A 22,480-nucleotide genomic window follows, 5' to 3' on the forward strand; every position below is an offset into this window, starting at 1 on the left:
GGAAATCAGTACAGCTTAAATATTTTCTCGGAGCCAAGATCTGAATCACCGGTCCTGTAATGCTGTAGGACTCAAAAATTTTCAGGAGTGGTTAAATAATAAAGAATGTCAAATAAATAACTGCTGTGGAATGTCTACTTAATTTGTGTATTTGCAGTATGGAAGAGATGCTTGGAGGAGATGAAACAATATGTTCCTGATTTTCTTATTTATTCCTCCTTACATGTTTCAGGTCTTCAAGCTCATTGTGATACAGAAAAATGATCCCCACACCCATGCATTCATCAGCTTTGGATTCCCTGCCATCCAGATGCAAGCTCTGTTGTTTATGATTTTCCTCATTTTGTATTTGTTAACTGTCCTTGAAAACTTAATCATCATCACTTTAATCAGAAGAAATCATCAACTGCACAAGCCTATGCACTTCTCAACCATCAATCTTTCCTAGTGGCCTGATACATCTCAGTCACTGTTCCCAAATTGCGGGTCAGCTTTCTGGTGAAGAATACAAGCATCTCCTTCACGGTTTGTATGGCCCAGTTATACTTCTTCATTGCCTTGGTCTGCACTGAATGTGTCCTCCTGGCTGTCATGGCCTACAACTGCCATGTGGCCACCTACAACCCCCTGTGCTACCCAGTCATCATAAACTAAAGACTCTATATGCAGCTGGCCATGGACTTTTGGGTTGTTGGCTTTCTGACATCTGTGCTAAAGGTCTTCTTCATTTCCCAGCTCTCTTTCTGTGTCCCCAAAGTCGTAAATCACTTTTACTGTGACACCAGCCCTTTGCTCAACCTCTCTTGCACTGAGTGGTCACTTGCAGAGACGGTGGACTTCATCCTTGCCTTGTTTATTCTGTTAATCCCTCTCTCCATCATCACAATTTCTTACATGTGCACAATCAACACCATTTTGTGCATTCATAAAACCACTTTGGTTGCAATAGACCTTCAAGATCATCAAGTCCAACCGTTAACCTAACACTGAGACTAAAACATGTCCTTAAGAACTTCATCTATATGTCTTTTAAACACCTCCAGGGATGGTGGCTCAACCACTTTCTTGGGCAGCCTGTTCCAAGGCCTGACAACCCCTTCCAGGAAGACTTTTTTCCTAATATCTAATAACCTCCCCTGGCACAACTTGAGGCCATTTCCTCTCATCCTATAGCCTGTAACTTGGGAGAAGAGAGCAACCTCCTCCGTGCTACAACCTCCTTTCAGATCAAGAAGGTCTTCCCTCAGCCAGGCTAAAGGCAAACAGCCCCAGTTCCCTCAGCCACTACTCATAAGGCTTGTCCTCTACACCCTTCAGCAGCTTTGTTGCCTTTTTCTGAATTCTCTCCAGTACCTCAATGTCTTTCTTGTAGTGAGCAGCCCAAAACTGAGCACAGCTACCAGTGAAGAGTATGCCCATCCAAACCATGAGCAGCCAGTTTCTCCAGAGGAATGCTGTGGGAAACAGTGTCATTCCCATGGCCTAGAACAAGAAGAAAGCTTTCTCCACCGGTGTTTCTCACCTGACTGTGATCACCATCTTTTCAGCCACCCTCTCCATGTATGGACTCCTTGGATCTCAACAAACGGGCTTCCGTAATTCATACTGTAGTCGCTCCAGTGCTAAATCCATTCATTTACTGCTTGAGGAACCAGGAAGTAAAAGACACTTTATGGAAGGTCTTGTGTGGCATGGCTGCTGTCTCCAGGGTTTCTGGGACTGATCACTAATATAATACTTGCAAATAATCTTGCAGTTGAATTTGTCCAAATCTTATGAATGTCTAATAAGAATTTTACTTTCACAGAAATGAAGATTATGGTTTTGTTTAGACATCAGTGGTTAAGGATTTCTTTTCCTGAGTCAAGCTGCATGTTAACCTAAAATCAATTAATGCTGACACTGTGTGAATGTAAAAGAAGGTGTTTCTACTGAACACAACACATATCATTCCTGACCAGTAGAAAAGGCAATAAACATCATTGCCTTCTCTTAATGGATTTTTTGGTCTGCATCAAAGAAAACAATTGCATTCTGACCTTGATCCAACTTAATATGAAACTGCGATTCAAAGAACTTGAGACACCAAATAAACAGTTATGTCAACTTTCTTCACAAGGATGGGCATTTCAATAATTCACAGAATCCCAGAATCCCAGAATGTCAGGGGTTGGAAGGGCCCTGGAAAGCTCATCCAGTGCAATCCCCCCATGGAGCAGGAACACCCAGATGAGGTTACACAGGAAGGTGTCCAGGCGGGTTGGAATGTCTGCAGAGAAGGAGACTCCACAACCCCCCTGGGCAGCCTGGGCCAGGCTCTGCCACCCTCACCAGGAACAAGTTTCTTCTCAAATTTAAGTGGAACCTCTTGTGTTCCAGTTTGAACACATTACCCCTTGTCCTATCATTGGTTGTCGCTGAGAAGAGCCTGGCTCCATCCTCCTGACACTCACCCTTTATATATCTGTAAACATTAATGAGGTCACCCCTCAGTCTCCTCTTGTCCAGCTCCAGAGCCCCAGCTCCCTCAGCCTTTCTTCACACGGGAGATGCTCCACTCCCTGCAGCATCTTGGTGGCTGCGCTGGACTCTCTCCAGCAGTTCCCTGTCCTGCTGGAACTGAGGGGCCACAACTGGACACAATATTCCAGGTGTGGTCTCCCCAGGGCAGAGCAGAGGGGCAGGAGAACCTCTCTGACCTACTGACCACCCCCTTCTAACCCACCCCAGGTACCATTGGCTTCCTGGCCACAAGGGCCCAGTGCTGGCTCATGGTCACCCTGCTGTCCACCAGGACCCCCAGGTCCCTTTCCCTTACACTGCTCTCTAATAGGTCTAATTCCCCAACTTATACTGGAACTTGGGGTTGTTCCTATACTTGCCCTTGTTATATTTCATTAAATTTTTCCCCACCCAGCTCTCCAGCCTGTCCAGGTCTCTGATGGCAGCACAGCTTCCAGTGTCACCCACTCCTCCCAGCTTGGTGTCACCAGCAAACTTGCTGACAGTCACTCTATTCCTTTGTCCAAATCATTGATGAATATATTGAACAGTACAGGCCCCAGCACTGCCCCCTGAGGCTCTGCACTAGATCCAGGCTTCCAACTGGACTCTGCCCCATTGACCACGACTCTCTGGCTTCTTCCCTTCAGCCAGTTCACAGTCACCTCAATCCCCGCTCATCCAGACCGCACTCCCTCAGTTTAGCTGTGAGGATGCTGTGGGAGACTGTGTCAAAGGCCTTACTCATGTCAAGGTAGATCACGTCCGCCGTTCTGCCATCATCCATCCATCTTCTTATGTCCTCATAAAAGTCAATGAGGTTGGTCAAGCACGACTTCCCCTTGGTGAGTAACTGAGTAACTAGTACAAGGTAATGGTCTAGATTAACTCCAGTGATATCTGCAGTCAAACACACAAACACAAAACACATCAAAACCCATACTTTTCCATAAACAATATCTCTCAGTAAGCAAAATAGATTTTCCCTTCCAATTCAAATCATATACCTAATAAATGACTATGTGATTTTAAGTGAATGTCAGGAATTTAAATTCTAGTTTTGAGAAACATTTCTGGACTGTCTACTAACTCTGGTATATAGAGAGAGACTCCAGCTCTCTCCATTGGTTATTATATTTTATCCAGACTGCTCTAAGTCTATTGTCTCCTGTGATCCTTCTTTGAATTCCATCCTGCATGGCTCTAGCCAGGTTACACTCACATTACACGGTGCCCCAGGCTACATGGACTCCTAGTGATTCTGAGGAATTTATTTTCTGCAGTGTTTGAATTGAATAACCCAAATAATGACAGACGTGTACTAGCCTGTACTATCTATAGCAAACGGTAATTAGGATAAACTAACTATGGAGTTTTATTTTGATCTGGTCTAAAGGGGAGCTAGTTGGCTCTGGTACAGTTAAAAGGCAAAGAAGTTATGAACTGAAAAAAAGAGTAGGTTCTTATGCAAGGACGTTCCCTTACATGAATAGAGATGCCTGTTTATGTTTTAGATGTGGTAGGGTGGCTTTCTCTCCAGAAAGGTTGAGGTCTTGCAGAAGGTCTTGTGTGAGATCTGCCAAACCAATACATGTTTCTGCAATGGCCACAAAAGAAGTGTAAACAAATTAGTTCCATTTGCAGGGTGATATACTTTGTGAAAACACAGTTGATCATGTAAGCACAGTAACAGATAATTACTCAAGTACATATTCATATTATAGAGTTTTGGGTAGCTTCCTGAGGAACCTCTGTCAGTAGCTTGTTCATAGGAACAATCACTAGCAGGTAACTGAGGAATAGTCACCTCCAGAAAATATTTCACAGCAGCTAAGTTGGGTTATTGTTTTGTTTCATTAACTGTAAATGCTGAAGAAAGAGTCTCAGAAATATAGAATTAATCTTTATGAGCTTTCTTCTTGGGTACCTCAGTTACACAAAGCCAGAGTAAACACTGAAATCCCATGAGTAATTACTTACAGCTTATGTAGTCTTATACGGAACAGCTTTTTTGTGAACACATAAGAAGCAATTATGTCAGCATGTTTTGCAGAGCTTCCACGCTGCTGAAGTGGTGTGAAGGTAAGAAGAGAAAGAAGTTTTTCACTGTTATTCTTCAGTAATTTTTGTAGGGTAATCACCTTCTTCCAAGGAGGAATTAATCCTTCGACATTTCAACATCTACAGCATACATGCGAACGACACTGAGCAACACATCTAGGCTTCTGAGCTGCTTGTTGACGTGCACTTGTCGAGTCAAGGAAGAGAGGAGGACACATTGCTATGGAATGATCTGTCTGACCTGCTTTAGAGTTTTTCCTCTCAATGAAAGCACTATTACCTGGATATGCCTGTATATCTACATTCCCAAGAAACAAGACAAGCTGAGTATATTGTATATTACAAAACTAAACTGATGGCTGTCTAAATTTCAGCAGAATTCCAGCTTCTCAGTATGGTCTTCTGATATTACGGTAGCTCAGGTATTATCTCCAGTTCAAGACACAGAGAAATATAAGCATTGTATTTGACTTAGGAGAAGCACTCTCACTCTCTTGCAATTGCTTACTTAGAGATTCAACTGATGTGACAGATAATTTGAAATTGGAAACACTCAGATATCCCTGGTTTTATAGGCAGAACTAATACTGGTCAGGTCAGGAACTACTGAATACATATAGTATGGAGACAAATTGGTTAATAATGTATTTTGCACTTAGAAAAAAAAAGACAAAACTTTGCAGTTCAAGTTTGGTTTTACCAACACTTGTGTTTTTCAGGGAGAAATCCCATAATTACTTTTCTGCGTCTTCTTAGACCTGTGGAATTTCTCATGGTAGTAGAAACTAACACTAACACAGTTATGAAGCTATATGAGTTTGCATGTTACAAGTCTTCAGTCGTGGTTTATATTACTGCTTCTGAAGCTACAAAAGGTTTTAAATGACGAGTATCTGGACTGGTGTTTCAGTGTCAATGAATTGCTTTATGAAGATGAATGTTCTTCCATCGCTGAAAACCTAGTTTATTATATGCTTTAATAATTCTGGGGAGGTGGGAAGAGGTGGTTTGTTTATTTGCTTTTAACATGAAATAAAGTATTACACTAACAGAACTTAAAAACAAGATGAAAAAGCACTTCCTATCTTAGCTTAGAGTACAGTGAAGTTAAAGAAGAGAGGTGTGCATTTTCCAGTTTGAAAGGTTTTGTTTTTTTTTCAGTTTTGACCTGTGGAAATTGAGAAATCTATAGGAAAATTAGGCTCATCAAATTTTTTAGAAAGGTGGATAGATGGAGAAATGGAAAAATGGGGAACGGGAGGGGAAGAGATACAGAGAAATACATTCCTCCAAAACTTGATCCATCTTCCCTGAGAGCTTTATTCAGAATAATACATATTGCCCTCTGGAATACCTGTTTCATTTGTTGAATATCATGAGGATTTCTATGCCGGGAAAATACAGTGGGTACCAAGCTGAACCCCACAGACTGGACGGGAATGATGTGTCTTTGCAGAACTAGGTACAGTTGCCAAAGTTATGCAGAGGCAGCCTGAATATCCAGTATCCTCTGCAAGTTAAAAAGAACTTGGCATCCAGCTGTTATATGGTCCTTCGACATCAGTGGATTTCAGTAATGATCTAGGCCACCAATATGAACCAGATATCAAAATATCTTATTGAATTTGTTCTTATATTTTCAAAATAGTACACAATCTGCATGTAATAATGCTCTTCCTTTTTTTTCCCTCTCCTCACGTTTTCCCTTTTTTATCATTATAATTTTTCCTTTTTTCTTTTCAACTTGCCATCTTCTTTTCTTTTCTTTTCTTTTCTTTTCTTTTCTTTTCTTTTCTTTTCTTTTCTTTTCTTTTCTTTTCTTTTCTTTTCTTTTCTTTTCTTTTCTTTTCTTTTCTTTTCTTTTCTTTTCTTTTCTTTTCTTTTCTTTTCTTTTCTTTTCTTTTCTTTTCTTTTCTTTTCTTTCTTTTCTTTTCTTTTTTTCTTTCTTTTTCTTTTTCTTTTTCTTTTTCTTTTTCTTTTTCTTTTTCTTTTTCTTTTTCTTTTTCTTTTTCTTTTTCTTTTTCTTTTTCTTTTTCTTTTTCTTTTTCTTTTTCTTTTTCTTTTTCTTTTCATGTGGTTCTTCTCGCTACTTCTTTGATTTTAAAACTATTTCATTTTTTTTTTCTCTTTTATTGTCTTTTTCTTTGAAGCTTGATGTTACGCCCTTTGCCATGAAGCAAGAAAACAGCACAAAGTTCCAGGAATTTATCCTCTTGGGATTTCCAGCTATCATGGAACTTCAGATGTTGCTTTTTGTGATGTTCCTGGTGGCCTACATGCTGACCATCTTAGAAAATATACTCATAATTATCTTGATAAAGATGAACCTTCAGCTTCACAAGCCCATGTATTTCTTTCTCAGCAATCTCTCCTTTCTGGAGGCTTGGTATATCTCAGTCACTGTCCCCAAACTGCTAGCAAATTTTCTTGTTGAAAGCAAGAGAATATCTTTTGGAGGTTGCATGACCCAGCTTTACTTCTTCAGCTCCCTTATTTGTACTGAATGTGTCCTCCTTGCAGTCATGGCTTATGATCGTTATGTGGCCATCTGCATTCCCCTGCGATATCCACTCATCATGAACCACTGGCTCTGTGTGCAACTAGCCACATGCTCCTGGCTCATTGGATTCTTGGCCTCTATGCTGAAAGTATTTTTCATCTCTCAACTGTCTTTTTGTGGATCCAATGTCATCAATCATTTCTTCTGTGACATCAGCCCCTTGCTGAACATATCGTGTGCTGACATGACAATGGCTGAAATAGTGGATTTCATACTGGCCTTGCTTATCTTGCTGGTTCCTCTCTCTGTCACAATTATGTCCTATATATGCATCATCAGCACGATCCTGCATATGCCCACAGCACAGGGCAGGAAGAAAGCTTTCTCCACCTGTGTTTCTCACCTCACTGTAGTCATTATCTTCTTTTCAGCCACTCTGTTCATGTATGCCCGGCCCAAGAGAATCCACCCTTTTGACTTAAACAAGCTGGTGTCAATTGTGTACACTATTGTAACTCCCATGCTCAATCCCTTCATTTACTGCCTGAGGAACCAAGAGGTTAAAGGGGCTTTTAAAAAAACCTTCAGTGTCAGACAGACTGCCCCCAAAGTCTCTCAATCTATTGCTGTCCACCATTAAGATGGTTCCTTACAGACAGTGTGAGAGTTAGAAGGAAAGATTTTAAGATTTATGTTGTACTTAGACAGAACTGCAACCATCATAATGCTGATAACAAAAGAAACTGAGGCATACATATGGCCACTTATCCTCAACAAGGAATCACCTTTCTATCTATTGCCTTCAAATGATCTTTCTTCTCTGATAAAGGCTTATGCACAATGAAATTTCTGATTTGATACACAGGCCCATTAGGGAACAACAACAACAAAGCACTGAACATGTGTAGGATATCATACATCAGTGGCTTTGAGAACACAATTCAAATGATCTGTTACAAACATGTCATCCAATTCTGGGCAACGTCTGACAGATAAGATGAGGTGGATGTGCCTAACTATAGGCACATGCCGAATGTTTTAAAGACCTCGGGTATTCTGCTCCATCTACAAATGTGATGCTAAAAGGAAGAGTTTCTTCTGCAGTTCCTGTATCATATCTGCCTATCCAAAAGGGGAGGTCTCAGGCACTCCACAGTATTTAACATTCTACAAGAAGCCTGTACTTAGGGACCTGAATCAATCCTCCTGGAAGAGAGTAACAGCCAAAGGAAAGTGTTCACATTGGAATGGGAGAAGCCCAACTTCTTAAGCAAGGTTGGAATAAATACTTCCAATAAATTTAAGACTTTAAATCCTGGTCACTGTAAATAAAATAACTTTTTTTTTTTCCCCCGTTTAGTAGGACATTTTCATTAATTTGTGTTTTTATAAACTCTTCTGAAGTCACTGTGTATTAGTTTGAACATGAATGACCATACAGTTGTTTGGGAATTTAGTGTATTTTAGGAGTGGCTGCATCTCTGCTGCCTTTGTCAACATCTGCACCACTAAATTAACTTACTCTAGGGAGTGATCTGTGGCCATTTTCCTAAACATGTCACAGTGTCAGATGCAGATACCGTTATGGCCAGGCCCCTCTTGACCAGGCCGGCCATCCCATGAGCAGTCCCTTCATTGTGACCTACTCCAAAGGCTTTTGCATCTGTTCACTCAGATCTTCTGCCAGTGTGTTGTACGTGCTGTTCATTGCCACTTCTCTGTTCCACAACAGCAATGTGACCTCCCCAGTTAACCTCATGGATCTTAATATATGTTGATTTAAGGGCTCCTTTTTAATTTACTTGTGTATTTATTTATTTATTTATTTAGAATGGTGCTGTGGTTAAAACACTTCAGATGCAACTACATTGATGTCTCAATCAGTTAGAAGCAAGATTCCTGCATTTCCAAAGACAAGATCCTGGGATGCTATTGCCTTCCTTTGGCCCTTTACTGGGCTGGAAAAAAATGTAATTGAATTAAAAATTAATCTAAACATTCAAGATTTTTATAATAAAGTTAAGCATTACCTTACAGCCTATGATGTTTATTCTTGTATATGGTACCGAGTTTCTATGCTGCACGTAAGGGATGAAAAGCAGACAAAATGAGGCAAAATGAGCCAAGTAAAGGTGTCAAGACTGCTGCAATAGTTTTGGAATATTGGACCATGTGGACAGAGTAAGAGGGAGGAGATGTTTCATCCTTGTATTCAAGTCAAATGGGCTCTAAACTGATCAGAACTACAGTATTACTGCTAGGTTTTGTTTGAGGAAAGAACCAGTTTTCCATTGCAGAATAGTCCTCACATACATTCACTAAGTAGTCAGTATAGACTTTACACAGAGACAAACAAATAATACTTTATTGTGAAAGAGTGAGATTCATAATAACAACATAGACTCAAGCCAGTATGAGGTCAGTTCAGCAGAACCATTATCTGATTCCTGATTGACAAGCTGTGCTTAATGGCTATGGAAATGCCACTTGGAGGACAATTTAAACGTCATGCTTACCTTTAATTATACAGATAAATAATAGGGCTACAACTCAGTACAGCTGGTTTGTACTTACATAACCTAACTTAGTGAATGGGATTTGACTCCAGGTTTAAACACATAAGTGGGAACAGATGTCTCAGATTTCAGCATTATCAAGGAAGTTCTAGGACTTGAATCAGTTGCACAGTCATGGGTACTTAGTGCCTCTTGAAATTACCTTGTATACCCTGGATATCCTCTAGTTGTTCTAGAATGATACTGGCCTTACATGGAACCTGCGTCATATCTATCACTGCTATAAGGTGCCATGAATACTCTGGGGTGCTCAAAATTATTATTAGGTATCTGTCCTGGACACTGAATAGGTGTTTATATATATATATATATAGGTGTTTATATATATATATAAAAACAGTGTCTAGAGATCTGTTAAGATGATTAAGTTTAAAGGCGGGACCAGTTTCCTAAAGATGGCCATCTGGAGCCAATTCTGTAGAATTTATGTATCTCACCTTGGCTACAGTTCACAGAGACTGTATTGCCCAGAGCTTCATTGACTATAATAACTTTTTAGGTACTTAAGAAGGGAGTTTAATCTAAAGGAGTCATGCACTATAAGTTATGTGGATATATACCATTCTAGTCCATTTGTTTAAGGAAATAGAGATTAATCCCCATGACAGGTCACAAAGTGCTTAAGAAGTATTATAAGTGTTATAATGCTTCTATATTAATGATTTATAATGCTTATGCAGCTTATTCTGTCAAGTAACCTGGACTCCTTCCTTTATCACACATACTTTAAGATTATAAATCCATTAGTAGGCTCTCTTTCAGAACTAAATAATTCTCTCTCAGCCAAAACTCATTAGGGTCTGTTCCTCATATAACAGATAAAGCACAAGCCCTATGGGGAGAGGCTGAGGGAGCTGGGCTTGTTTAGTCTGGAGAAGAGGAGGCTTAGAGCTGAGCTCAGCACTCTCTAGAACTACCTGAAGGGCAGTTCTAGCCAGGTGGGGATTGGGCTCTTCTCCCAGGCATCAGCAATAGGACAAGGGCGCATGGGCTTCAACTCTGCCAGGGGAAATTGAGGCTGGAGATTAGGAATCAATTATTTGCAGAGAGAGTGGTCAGGATTGGAATGGCTGCCCAGGGAGGTGCTGGACTCACCGTCCCTGGAGGTTTTTCAACTGAGACTGGACATGGCACTTAGTGCCATGATCTAGTCAATGGACTGGAGTTGGACCAAGGGTTGGACTGGATGATCTCTGAGGTCTTTTCCAACCCAGTCCATTCTGTGATTCTGTGAAAACTATTTTAATTTTGGCTCCTTCATCTATGGAACAACTGCAGAGTTTTTCAGGAGTTTCTGGGTACGACATGCTCTTAATTTCATATCATAAAACACCATTCTGGAACATTGCAGCAAAGTCCTCACATTTTTTCAAATACTTTGAACTAATAACATTCAGGTAAAAATGTAAAAATATCACTGTCTTCAGAGTTTGGAGGAGAACTGGGGCAGTATTCTCCTGACTGTAGACACACAATCTATGTTTGGCTATTAACTATCGAACAAGCTCCTGAGAGAATTCTCTGCCTGACTTCCTCCTTGAAGTGCCCCTTCCAGCCACAGGATTTGTTTTGGGGGTCTTTTGCTATTAAATCCTTCTTTTCCCTGGTTCTTGAGGAGATTAATGAAGACTTCCTGTGACTTCAGACCTTGGGGTACACAGAAATCATATGCAAGCATCAGAGGATATGTCATGCCCCAAAGACCACTCTTACTCCTTCAGTAGCTTTATCTCCTTTTCTCCCGTGTCCCCAGCCCTGCACACAGTGAATGCTCCAGGTGAGGCCGCCCCAGGCAGAGCAGAGCGGGACAGTCCCCCCTGCCCGGCTGGCCGTGCTGTGCTGGGTGCACCAGGACACGGGTCCCTCTTGGCTGCCAGGGACACGATTGGCTCGTGTTCAACTTGCTCTTGACCAGAATCCCCAGATTCCTCTCTGTGGAGCTGCCCTCCTGCCACTTGGGCCATCTGGATACCTGGGCAAGCTGGGTATGTTGGGGAGAACAATTCCAATTATGCAAATGCAGTGAGTCAGAGCACTCAGGCACTCCCTCCACAGTCTTGGGGCTTCTGTTATGTAGGAAAAGATACCCCTTCTGCCTAGGAGAGGTAGCAATGATCAATCAATTCCGACAGCCTAGGGCACCTGTGGCTCCCCTGCTACCTCAACTGTAGCTCAAGCAAGATGGTACAAAAACTATATGATCTGAAAAGTTCTGAACATAGACAAATGGTGGAAAACACCAGAATATTACCTGGCCCTATGTGTTGCTAGAGTGGAAAAATACTGACTAAAGCCTATAATCTTATGACCCTATAAACAGCGAATTCAAAGTGAGACCTGTTGAGCTCTCTGGGGTCACCACGGGCTGCAACTTCACACCTCACTCTGAGGGGAGATGCCTTCTCAGTGTCACCTCAGGACAAACGGATGGTGCAAAGCTGTGGGGCGAAGACAGATTGCTTGAGGCTCAACAATCATCTGTTGAGAATGCTGGTGCATTGAAAGTAAGTAATTCGCTAAACTCAAGAGGGAAATTTTGTCTGATTTTGACTGATGTATGTGTATCCACATATATTTTAGTATACATGAATTAATACTCATGTGTGTCTATGTTTTTGTCTATATATCTGTGTGCACGATTATGTCTATGTGATCTGATTTCTCTCTTTGTAATATTGTGTGACCCTTGTCATTCTCAGCTCTGTAATTAAGTTGCTGTTTTAAATATAACAAATCCCATCAAATTGCTTTAAATCACTTCATTAATCAGCAACCGATTAATTGCTATTAGAAATAATTTCAAATTGCCGGTAAATCAAAATCATGTGAGGAATGTATCCAGGACACCATATCCTCTGCTTTAGGGCTTTTTGCTTTTGTTTTTTGGGTGTGTTTTTCTTCCCCTGCCCTATAAAAATCAGTAGATGTCAGCTTGTGGTATTTCATTGTTCAGTGTCTCAGACAAAATCTTAGACATTTTCAGAGTTTTTTAATTCTACCCTGTATGGAATCACAGGGGAAACAATAGCATTTCTCCTCTTTCTCTGATTGCTTCCATTGGGAGGTTATCTATAATTTCTAGGTCACATCTCATGAGGCACTGAAGGTAAATAAGGTTGTAGATTTATCTGTGTTGGTATAAATCATGCAACTGACACAACAGTGTACACTACATCTGTTCCCTATTGATCATACTCTTCAGGAGCAACTAAGGTGGTGTATCCCACTCTGAATTCCCATTACAGAAGGTTGAGAACAGTTTTGTTTCTAATAGTGTTATAGTTGTAACTAGTCTCGGGAGCTGTATTTTGTTTTTGTAAACTGTATCCAAGATTCTCACCTTATCTTGAAGTTTCACAGGTTGTATACAAGTTCTTATCTTAGTTTGAGAATAGAGAACTGAAAGTTAGTTCTCAGTCCTTATCTTATCTTGAAAGGATAGGATGTGCTGAGAATGCACATCTAAGAAATCCAAGAATTTTACATGATTTCACAATGAATATAGGAATAGTGCGCATGTGCGGTGACAATAGGTGAAAAGTCCACGGGTGAAGAAGACTCCTGACTTCATCCTGCAGAGCCCTGAACGACCACCAGAGGGCGCTGTGCATGCTCAGAGTAGTTCCAAGGGGTTGCAACTGATATTGTGAAATAGTTGTGTAATCTGATGAATATGCAATACATACGTTGTAACCCTAATTAATATGTGTGTAACCAAATTGTATAAATGTACTGGAGTTCGAATCAGTGGTCGAAGCTTTGGGTGCGAACCCCTGGTTTCCCAGCACTGAAATAAAGCACCGCATATAACTACGTCCGTGGTTATGCGTCTCGTTTGCTAACAATAGCACAGGCTGAGGTATTATTATTTTTGAAGAAATGATCTGAGTTAGCTGCAAATGAAACAGACCCAGAACTACAATTAACTTGCAATTATGCTGCATCTGGGACATTATGTGTACCTTTGTATCTCAATAAGGTTTATGTAGATATCAGTGTCCTCACAGCTAGCCATAGAAACTTGTAATAGGGTCCTTCTGTTTTTTAAATCAGATTATATATATCCTTGTGGTACTTCACCTTTCCCTCACAGTTCACACATGGTATAATTTCAGAAATGTATAGATGTAGGAATTAAAACTTTGACAATGTAATTGTCTATCTATAAGCTCATAACCTAACATTTTTTTTATACTGGATGGACAACATGATAGCATGATTCATCTGCATTATTTTAGACCTGTGTCTTAGATGAGATAGGACTGGTAGTGCCTGTTTATTTCCATGAAGTATAAAGTAAAAAACATGTTTACATTTTTACAGTGAATAATTCTGAATTGAGTAGATGTATTTAACACAACTAATTTCTAGAAATCCAGCAACAAAGTATTGGAACTTTACAGTGTGTTAAGTGGTGGCGTAACATACTGTTATGAATTTAAGCCTGTCTGCTTAGGTTTCATTGTATTAATTTATTGCAGGTGGTTAAGGTTCATCTTTCCTGTACAGAATGGGTGGGAGAAATGAATCCAGTGTCATGTATTTCATTCTCCTGGGTTTTCCCACCACTGCTGAACTACAGGTGCTCCTCTTCTCTGCTGTACTTCTGGCTTATTTATTGACTGTGTTGGAAAACTTCCTTATCATTCTCATAATCCGAACTAACCACAGTCTGCAAAAACCCATGTATTTCTTCCTAGGAAATCTGTCTTTCTTAGAGATCTGGTATGTTTCTGTCATTGAGCCAAAGATGCTCATAGATTTCCTCTCTCAAGATAAAAATATCTCATTCCATGGGTGCATGACACAGTTATATTTCTTTGTTACTTTTGTTTGTACTGAGTATATTCTGTTAGCTGTTATGGCCTATGACCGTTTCTTGGCTATATGCAAACCTCTCCAATATTCTCTCATCATGAATCGTCAGTTTTGTGCTCAGCTGACAGCTGCCTGTTGGATGTGTGGTTTGATCACTTCTTCCATCAAGCTGAGCTTTATAGCCCAGCTCTCATTCTGTGGTGTAGACAAAATCAATCACTATTTCTGTGATATTTCACCCCTGCTGAATATCTCCTGCAGTGATTCCTCCTTGGCTGAGCTAGTGGACTTCATCTTGGCTCTGATCGTCATCATGGTGCCTCTGTGTACTGTGGTTACCTCCTATATTTGCATCATATTCACCATGCTGAAGATCCCTTCTTCTCGGGGGAGGCAAAAGGCTTTTTCCACCTGCAGCTCCCACTTGACTGTAGTGATATTGTTCTACTCCACCACTCTTTTCACTTATGCCCACCCTAAGGTCATGTATACCCACCATGCTAACAAGTTGGTATCTGTCTTGTACACAGTAGTTGTGCCACTTCTGAATCCTCTCATATATTGTCTTAGAAACAAAGAAGTCAGGTTTGCCCTGAGGAAGACTTTGACTTGCACAAGATATACCTAAGAAATCAACAAAAGACTTCTGGTTTTGCTCATGAAGATCACGTGGCAGTGCTGATGAACTGAAGTCACCAGGTCCGGACCTTAAATCATGCTAAACTGAAACTCTCCTATCCATGCACCAAGTAACCATAATTATGGAACTAGACTAAATCTAAATTTGATCTATATACGTATTATGGTTTGGGGTTGGGAGTTTTTTTGCTTGTTTGTTTACCCCCTATGACTCTATGCTGCCTGCTTTTCTCAGAGGTCTCAGCTGAATGACTGCTCCAGTTTTAAATGGGTTTCGCAATGCTAGAAACTGAACCTCAGATTTTGTTTGCCCTAGATAATTTACTAGGTCCAGAAAACATTTTCTGGGATTGTAAAAGGCATGTAAAATGCAGATATAGACATCTGATTTCTTTTACTCTGAGATTCTGTTATTGTCCCTCAAAAAAAAGAGGCAGGATAAGGATAAGTAATCTTAACTTTCTTAAGTACCTGGTTTAGGATAAAATGAATCATCCTCTGAAGGAGAAAACTTTTTTAATATAGCAATAGAGAGAATATAATGTGAGTAGCTCATGCTGTGGCATAGCTACAGTGTCACTTGGATTCAGCCTCTGGTTCACACCAGATCCCAGGTAACCTGAATAACCTTATTGTACCCAGGGCATATGAAATCAATCACTTGAAGAAGAAATTCAGACACAAGTGACAGGATAGATGTGGCGGATGCACTCGACCACCACCCTGCCCCCCCAGCCCAGCCAGAGCAGTTTGGTCCAGGCTCCAGAGGAGGGAAGGGCCTGAGCCGTAACCAGGCCAAGAACTCCTGCCAGGAGACCCACAGGGAAGCAGAATGGGAACTGAACCCCAATAACTTGGGGGTTCAGGGAGTCTCGTGCAGACTTTTCCTACTGTGTGCAATTTGACTACGAGTCAACCACTTCATTCTATAAATATGACAGCCCGGATAAGCCACTGTGAGCTCTCCCTGTGAAATAAGTGAGCTGTGGGGCAATGGTTTTACTACTCACAGGTCAGTGGATGAGCCCAATTCAAGTGCAATATTAATCATTTAGCTTGAGAAGATGCACACTAAATATAATGAATTATTTAGAGATATAAGGTTGTATGATTTTTAATATGCTCTTTGCTTTATGTTACTTGGTAAGCTGGATTTGCTACAATTTTGAGCTGTAAAGTTCTGCTCATATTTACCAAAAGGAACTACAAACTACAGTGAACACTTGCAAGATACTGTCTAGTTTGCACTTTTCTGGGAAAAACGGAACTGACTGGGAAAAATAACGATCCAAGGCTAACACGGAGACATTACAGACATCTGCAAAACGGGGCCTATTTTGCACTTCACTCATAAGGAAGGATTTATTTAGACAAAACAGTAACTGCCAGGGTACGGATCATAAATAATGTTTATAGCTGAACAAAACAGAGGCCCAAGTGGAATCAGAGAAAAAGATCCAATGAGAAGCAAGAAGATCCACAGTGAAATATTGCTATTGGACTGAATCATGGTATGAATGGTCTGCAAAGATATAAAAGTCCCTGGTCTCCTCTGCTCGGGTGGGACCTCTGTGCAGGTACCAGCTGGAGTCAGCCCTCCTGCTGTTCTACTCCATTATTTTTATTGTTTTTTCCTGAGAAATTTGTTTCCTGAAAGTCTGCTCTGCGTACGGTTATCAGGCCTCACCTGAAAGTTTGCCGCTGGAGCTTAAAACATAGACTCCAGAGTGAATGGTTATCAGGGAGGGGATGCCTTTTGCGAACGGGTACAAGCCTCCCCTGAAAGTTTGCCTTCGGAACTTTAAAATACAGACTCCAGAGCGAATGGTTATCAGGGAGAGAAGGATCCAGAAAGCTTGCACCATGATGGATACAGGCCCTGCCTGAAAGTTTGCTTCCAGAGCTCTAAGGCACAGACTCCAGAGTGAACGGTTATCAGGGAGGGAACACACCTGAACGTTTGCTTTGTGAATGGGTACAGGCTCCTGGAGAGACGGTCAGCAGCATTTGGCTTGGTGTATCTCCCCCATGCAGTAAATAATAGAGCAAACCCACCACTGAACTCTTTAATGTCGTGCTTCTCTTTAAGAAATCTAAATATTATTCTGCAGTAAGCAGAACCCTAAATTACTCCCTCACAACAACAGAACACTTCAATGTTTCCTTCAGGCTGCATGAGCCCTGGATCCAGCAGTATTCCAGCAAGAGTCATGACCTTAACCTCTGGCTCACAGACTACAGTCCAAGTCCTCAAGCCTGACAGTGTTCAAGAAGAGACTGGACAACGTCCTCAGACACACGGTGTGAACTGTGGGGTGTCCTGTGCAGGGACAGCAGTTGGACTTGACGGTCCTTGTGTGTCCCTTCCAACTCAGGACGTTCTATGATTCTAAGTCTTCCCATTGAATATGAAGGAGTCTAGAGACACATCTGCTTATCCATGAGAAAATCTGATTATCAGTTAGAAGTCTCTGTAGGTAAAAATGTGCCTCTAAGAAATTTACTCCATGCTCAGAATATCACAGTGATTCAAAATATGTAATACTCTGTAAAAAACAAATTAAAACAATATTAAAAACCGTCAGCTGAGTGCATAACTACGTGATCATGTTAAATGTGGGTTTGAGTTTATAATTAAGACCATAGTTTTTGACATTCTATGCTCTGTACTAGCAGGCTGCCTTTTTAGGCTTTGCAGTTAATGAAGCATCTAGCTTTCCAGGGAGGAAACCTGGAAACACTTGCTGGAATAACTTATTCTGTGCATTCTGTTGCCATGGATACAACCGATCCAAACAAGACTTTTTGAAGACTTGAGCACAGTTTTAGGGAGAGGTGTCAAGAACAGCTTCAAGGTAACCATACTGGGAAACTCACCAGAGATGTAAGCTGCTGACTATTCCAGATATTCACAGAAAATCTGCTATGAGGAAATAGGTAATCCATGCATTGTAAAAATAAAATACAGTATGAACCATACTGTGGGAAAGGAGCCAAACAAACTAACAAAATAAATCCAGCAGATCGAGAGCCACAGAGATAGTTTGATATATAAGCAGGGATTCCTCCAAAGCTACCTAAGAAATAGATACCTAAATCTAACGTCTAATTAGATATCTCAGCCAACTACCCTAGGCTCCTTTACTATTCATGGACATGTATTATCACCCCCAAGAGGATATTTATTCTATTTATCTTATCATATGCCTTTAATGTAAAGATGTTATGAATAATTCTCAAAAGGTGTCTATTTCTCTCCTAGATTTAAATACAGCTTGTAATGTCTACATCAGACTTTTGTGTCACTTGTGGTTTAACCCCAGCAGGCAGCCAAGCCCCAAATACCTACTTGCTCACTCCCCTCTCAGTTGGAATAGAGGAGAGAATCAGGAAGGTAAAAGTGACAAAATTCATGGGTTGAGATAAAGACAGTTTAATCTGTAAAGCAAAAGCTGCGTGCAAGCAAAGCAACACAAGGAATTCAGTCAGTACTTCCCATCAGCAGGCAGGTGTTCAGCCATCTCCAAGAAAACAGGGCTCCATCATACATAATGACTACTTGGGAAGGCAAACATCACTTTGAGTATTCCCCCTCCCTCCTTCTTTCCCCCAGCTTTTATTGCTGAGCATGGCATCTTATGGTATGAAATATCCCCTTGACAGTCACTGCTGGGTGGTGTGAGAAGAAGAAAAGGCTTTGACACTGTGCAAGTACTGTTCAGCAATAATCGGAATGTTCCTGTGTTATCAGCACTGTTTCAGCACAAATCCAAAACATGGCCCCACAAAAGCTAGAATTAAAAATTGAACTCTGTTCCAGACAAAACCAGTACATCGTGAAGCCCGCTTTTTTTCTGATTACAGTAAATTCAAGCATTTATACACCAATGATCACCAAATCTGTTTCTCCCCTTATTTCAGTTTTTCTATGAAAACCATAGCATTTCAGTACTCCTTAATGAGATTTCCATGGAAATACTGAATTTTGAAGGTGTGTGGCTCCTCTGACACCGTTATTTGGCTACACACGTTGGCTAGTTTTAAAGTATTGATCTGAAGATGATTGCTATGAAATTATGTGAAGAAAATCCTTCAAATACACTGTGAAGAAGATTATCGTCCAACTGTTATGGGTTTTTTTAATGATGTGGTTAGATAACCTGAAACAAATAATTGATTACCTATTCTACAGGGGTGCCTAAATGTCCTTTGGAAAGAAGAGAACACAAACAAGTACTATACAAACATAAACTTTGTGAGTATGCAAGTTCTCTCTTGCATCTAAAAGTCTATTTCTGGAAGCTTTCATAATGAACACTTTTGCAAATTGAAGGTTTGGTGCCTTTAAAGTATTGTAAATAAATCGCCTCCCACAAGTAATGTTGATAAGACTGTGAGTCCAATCTTAGCTCTTGAGAACCTTACTATCTCTCTTAGTCTTATCATCTGCCTTTGGGAGCCGGTGAGAACATATGCAAAAGTAAAATACTATCTATGGCTGTAGAAGGTATAGATCTATCATGAGTCATAAATTGGGGAAGATCTTCTATAAAGAAGAGAAACATGTAGATTTATTTTAAAACACTCTTCAAAACGAAAATAATATAGTCTACTGTAACTTAATGCAAAGCTCCTGTTGAGGGTTTAGATTGCGGGGTGACAATAAAACCCTGGCAGGTGTATTGTTAACCTCCTCTCCTCCCCCACTTTCCCCCTTTTGCCCCTCCCTCTCCCCCCTTCCCACTCAGGACAGGCGATCGGGAGGGAAAGAAGGACAGAGAGAAGAGAGCTGGAAAAATTAAAAATGTTTTACTAATGCTACTGATAAGAATAGAGAAAACAATACAAAATATATAAAACCAATCTTGAAAGTCCCAGCAACTGCAGAACTGGCACCCAAAGTCCTGGACTGGACTCTGCAGCCAGCTGGAGCTGGATTCAGTCTCTCACTAGGCGTCAGTTCGCGGGGACGACTCGCCAGGTTCTCTCCTAATGTCACCATAAGGAAAAGGGAAAAAGAGAGACAATATCCTCGTGATCTCCCATTTTTATATGAAGTATCACGTGAATGGAATGTTATACTCCGTTAGTCAGTTTCTTGGTCACCAGTTTCTCGTTGCCCCTCTCACGAGATGTCCATCCATGCTTATCAATAACTTCGCATTCCATTGCTGTGTTTACCAAAACATGGATCTGGTTCTCCAGGAAAATGCAGCTGATATGAAACTTTAGCTGACAGGCAAATTCACTAAAAGAGAAACTTGTTTTTTAACAAAACCAGGACAGCATCTATGCTGAAAATAAGGCAAGTTTGCTTGTTGAAAAATAACAGCATGTCCTAGGGTGTCTGAGATACCCACAGAGGAGTTGTGAGATGCTTTTTTCTTCCTGGAGAGGTTGCTGGAGTCCAGGTCAGTTTCCCTTTGAGGCTCAGCCTCAGTGTCAGCCATCTGAATCATGTCTAAGTTTTAAGAGGTGAGCACTCTCTCCCTGCCAGTCAGAGAAGACTTGTTTTTGTCTAGGGAACTCACTGGTTGGGACAAATGCACTGGTGTCTGTTCTGGTTTGGTATTCTGGAAGGAAGCAGATTCTAATGGCTGGCAGGGTTTGATTAGGTCCACAGTGTTTTTCTTATTGGAAATAAATCAAAAAGGAGCATAAGAAACAGTGAAAAAAAGTAGAGATAAAAGACACACAGAGGCAGCATTACACTTTATTGTTTGGGTTTTCTTCTTGGTTTCTCTTCTTTTCCAGGCAAAGACAAATGGCACAAGGGAAAAATATCTCACTGGAGATTTAGATGTCTGCTGTGAAGATCTAAGGCTGTAGAAGCTGAATCCCTAGTGTTTTTATGCACACCTATTCAAGTATACATGAGCAACACGCTAAGGGGAATGCGCTCACAACCAGCAAGATGAAAGGCCAGTGAACTACTGATTGACAAGAGACTACTGAACAATCAGCCGAGTAGAAAAAATACTCAGTGTTTTTAGAAATGTGTTCAAGAAGTCTCAATTCAAAAAAAAACATACCTGGCTTTAATCTCGATATTACAAGGTATGTGTGTTGTGGCTTGTGAAGTCTGAGCTTTGCTTTGCTAAGTTTAGTGATCGAACTGGATTAAAAATAGTTGTGTTTTTATTCTGATTCCACAGCACTTAGAGTAAACAGGACTTATGAATGCAGTTATTTCTTCTGGAAAGGAAGTCCGTCAGCAAGAAGCCAGTATTTGATGGGTCTGCATTAGTCATCCTAGACTTTCTGTTTGATCAACAAAGAGACAGACAATTCCAGAGTTTTCTCGGGATCTCAGGTGAATCAAAAATCTTCCTGAAGTGCCCCTCTCACTGGCTATAAAAGCATCTCCAGCAGTTTCATTCTTAGCTTAGATTTTGCTTAGTCTGTTTAAAAAGACACGTTTACTTAAAGCAGTAATAAATGTTATTTAAAAAAAATAGAATATAGGATACCTTTCAATTGCAAAGATGTTTTACTATTATCAAATTTTTTTCATAAGTTTATATCTGTTACATTTAAATCATTGATGGTTACACATAAAACCAGAATAAATATAAATATTTGAAAATAAGGACAATTAGGACAGACATACATAGCCATGAAATGGTTGACCTTACTAACAGACAATTTTGACATTTTCCTTTATATTGTTATAGATAAAGGAATCTCTTTTCTTCTCATTTTCTTGCTAGCTTGATTCCTTTTCTAATGAAGAAATATGGCTCTAGGGCACTGTTTTTCCTCTATATTTTAAACAGGTATGTTAGGACTAGAAGAATCACACTGCAGATGTAGCTATTTCTCTTTTTCAACAATAGAAGAAACTTTGGCAATAGAAGAAGCTGTAGCGTTACAGAAGTTCCTTCTCCCTAGGTTTCCTGTAGCCGAGACTCAGGCACGGATTCCAGAAATTCTTCTAAAATGAATAATTTATTCACAAGGTACAGCACAGAGCAGCTCCAGACAGTGCCTCCTGAAGAGGGACTCCCAGCAGAAAAAAAATTGGGCAATTATACCCCTGCAATCCAAGCCCACACCCCCTGTGCATCATTCCAGACAAACTGCAAAATTAGGGTCTGGGTTCTCTCTGTTCTTTATTGGATCTCTCAATTTTCTTCAGGTGGGCTGCCAATTAAAGTCCTGACCTTCATTTGCTATTTTGCACCCACAGCTGGAGAAAATAAGTCCTGACAATAGCCAAAACATTCTTCTGTTTTGTCTTCTGTTAGGTGCTGTTCTGTCCCTTTACTTATCCCCAAGGACACATTATCTTCTATAGCTTGTAGGCTCTGGGGCCTTTTGTACTTTACAAAGTGGAAAGTTTCAAGGCTTCACAGCTTGCAGAAGTTGTACTAAGCAACTTAAT

The 22,480-nt window shown here is 40.5% G+C and overlaps 2 protein-coding genes and 1 pseudogene across 3 annotated transcripts; all 3 read left to right on the plus strand.

Annotated features, from left to right (window-relative positions):
- The first annotated feature begins 223 nt into the window (after positions 1 to 223).
- On the plus strand, positions 224 to 984 carry LOC309449029 (olfactory receptor 6B1-like; annotated as a pseudogene). Its single transcript has one exon. The product of its transcript is annotated as an olfactory receptor 6B1-like (transcript).
- A 5,750-nt stretch (positions 985 to 6,734) lies between these two features.
- LOC309449030 (olfactory receptor 6B1-like) lies at positions 6,735 to 7,703 on the plus strand (the record flags this gene model as incomplete). The annotated part of the gene is made up of 1 exon (XM_082070940.1): positions 6,735 to 7,703. One exon carries the CDS (start codon positions 6,735 to 6,737, stop codon positions 7,701 to 7,703), a length of 969 nt encoding a protein of 322 aa, XP_081927066.1.
- Positions 7,704 to 14,149: 6,446 nt separating this feature from the next.
- On the plus strand, positions 14,150 to 15,085 carry LOC309449031 (olfactory receptor 6Y1-like; the record flags this gene model as incomplete). The annotated part of the gene is made up of 1 exon (XM_082070941.1): positions 14,150 to 15,085. The coding sequence occupies one exon, from the start codon at positions 14,150 to 14,152 to the stop codon at positions 15,083 to 15,085; it is 936 nt and encodes a 311-aa protein (XP_081927067.1).
- Positions 15,086 to 22,480: the final 7,395 nt, after the last annotated feature.

This window comes from Streptopelia decaocto, assembly GCF_964273445.1.
Source record: "Streptopelia decaocto genome assembly, chromosome: 22".
In the NCBI taxonomy this organism is placed as follows: Eukaryota; Metazoa; Chordata; class Aves; order Columbiformes; family Columbidae; genus Streptopelia; species Streptopelia decaocto.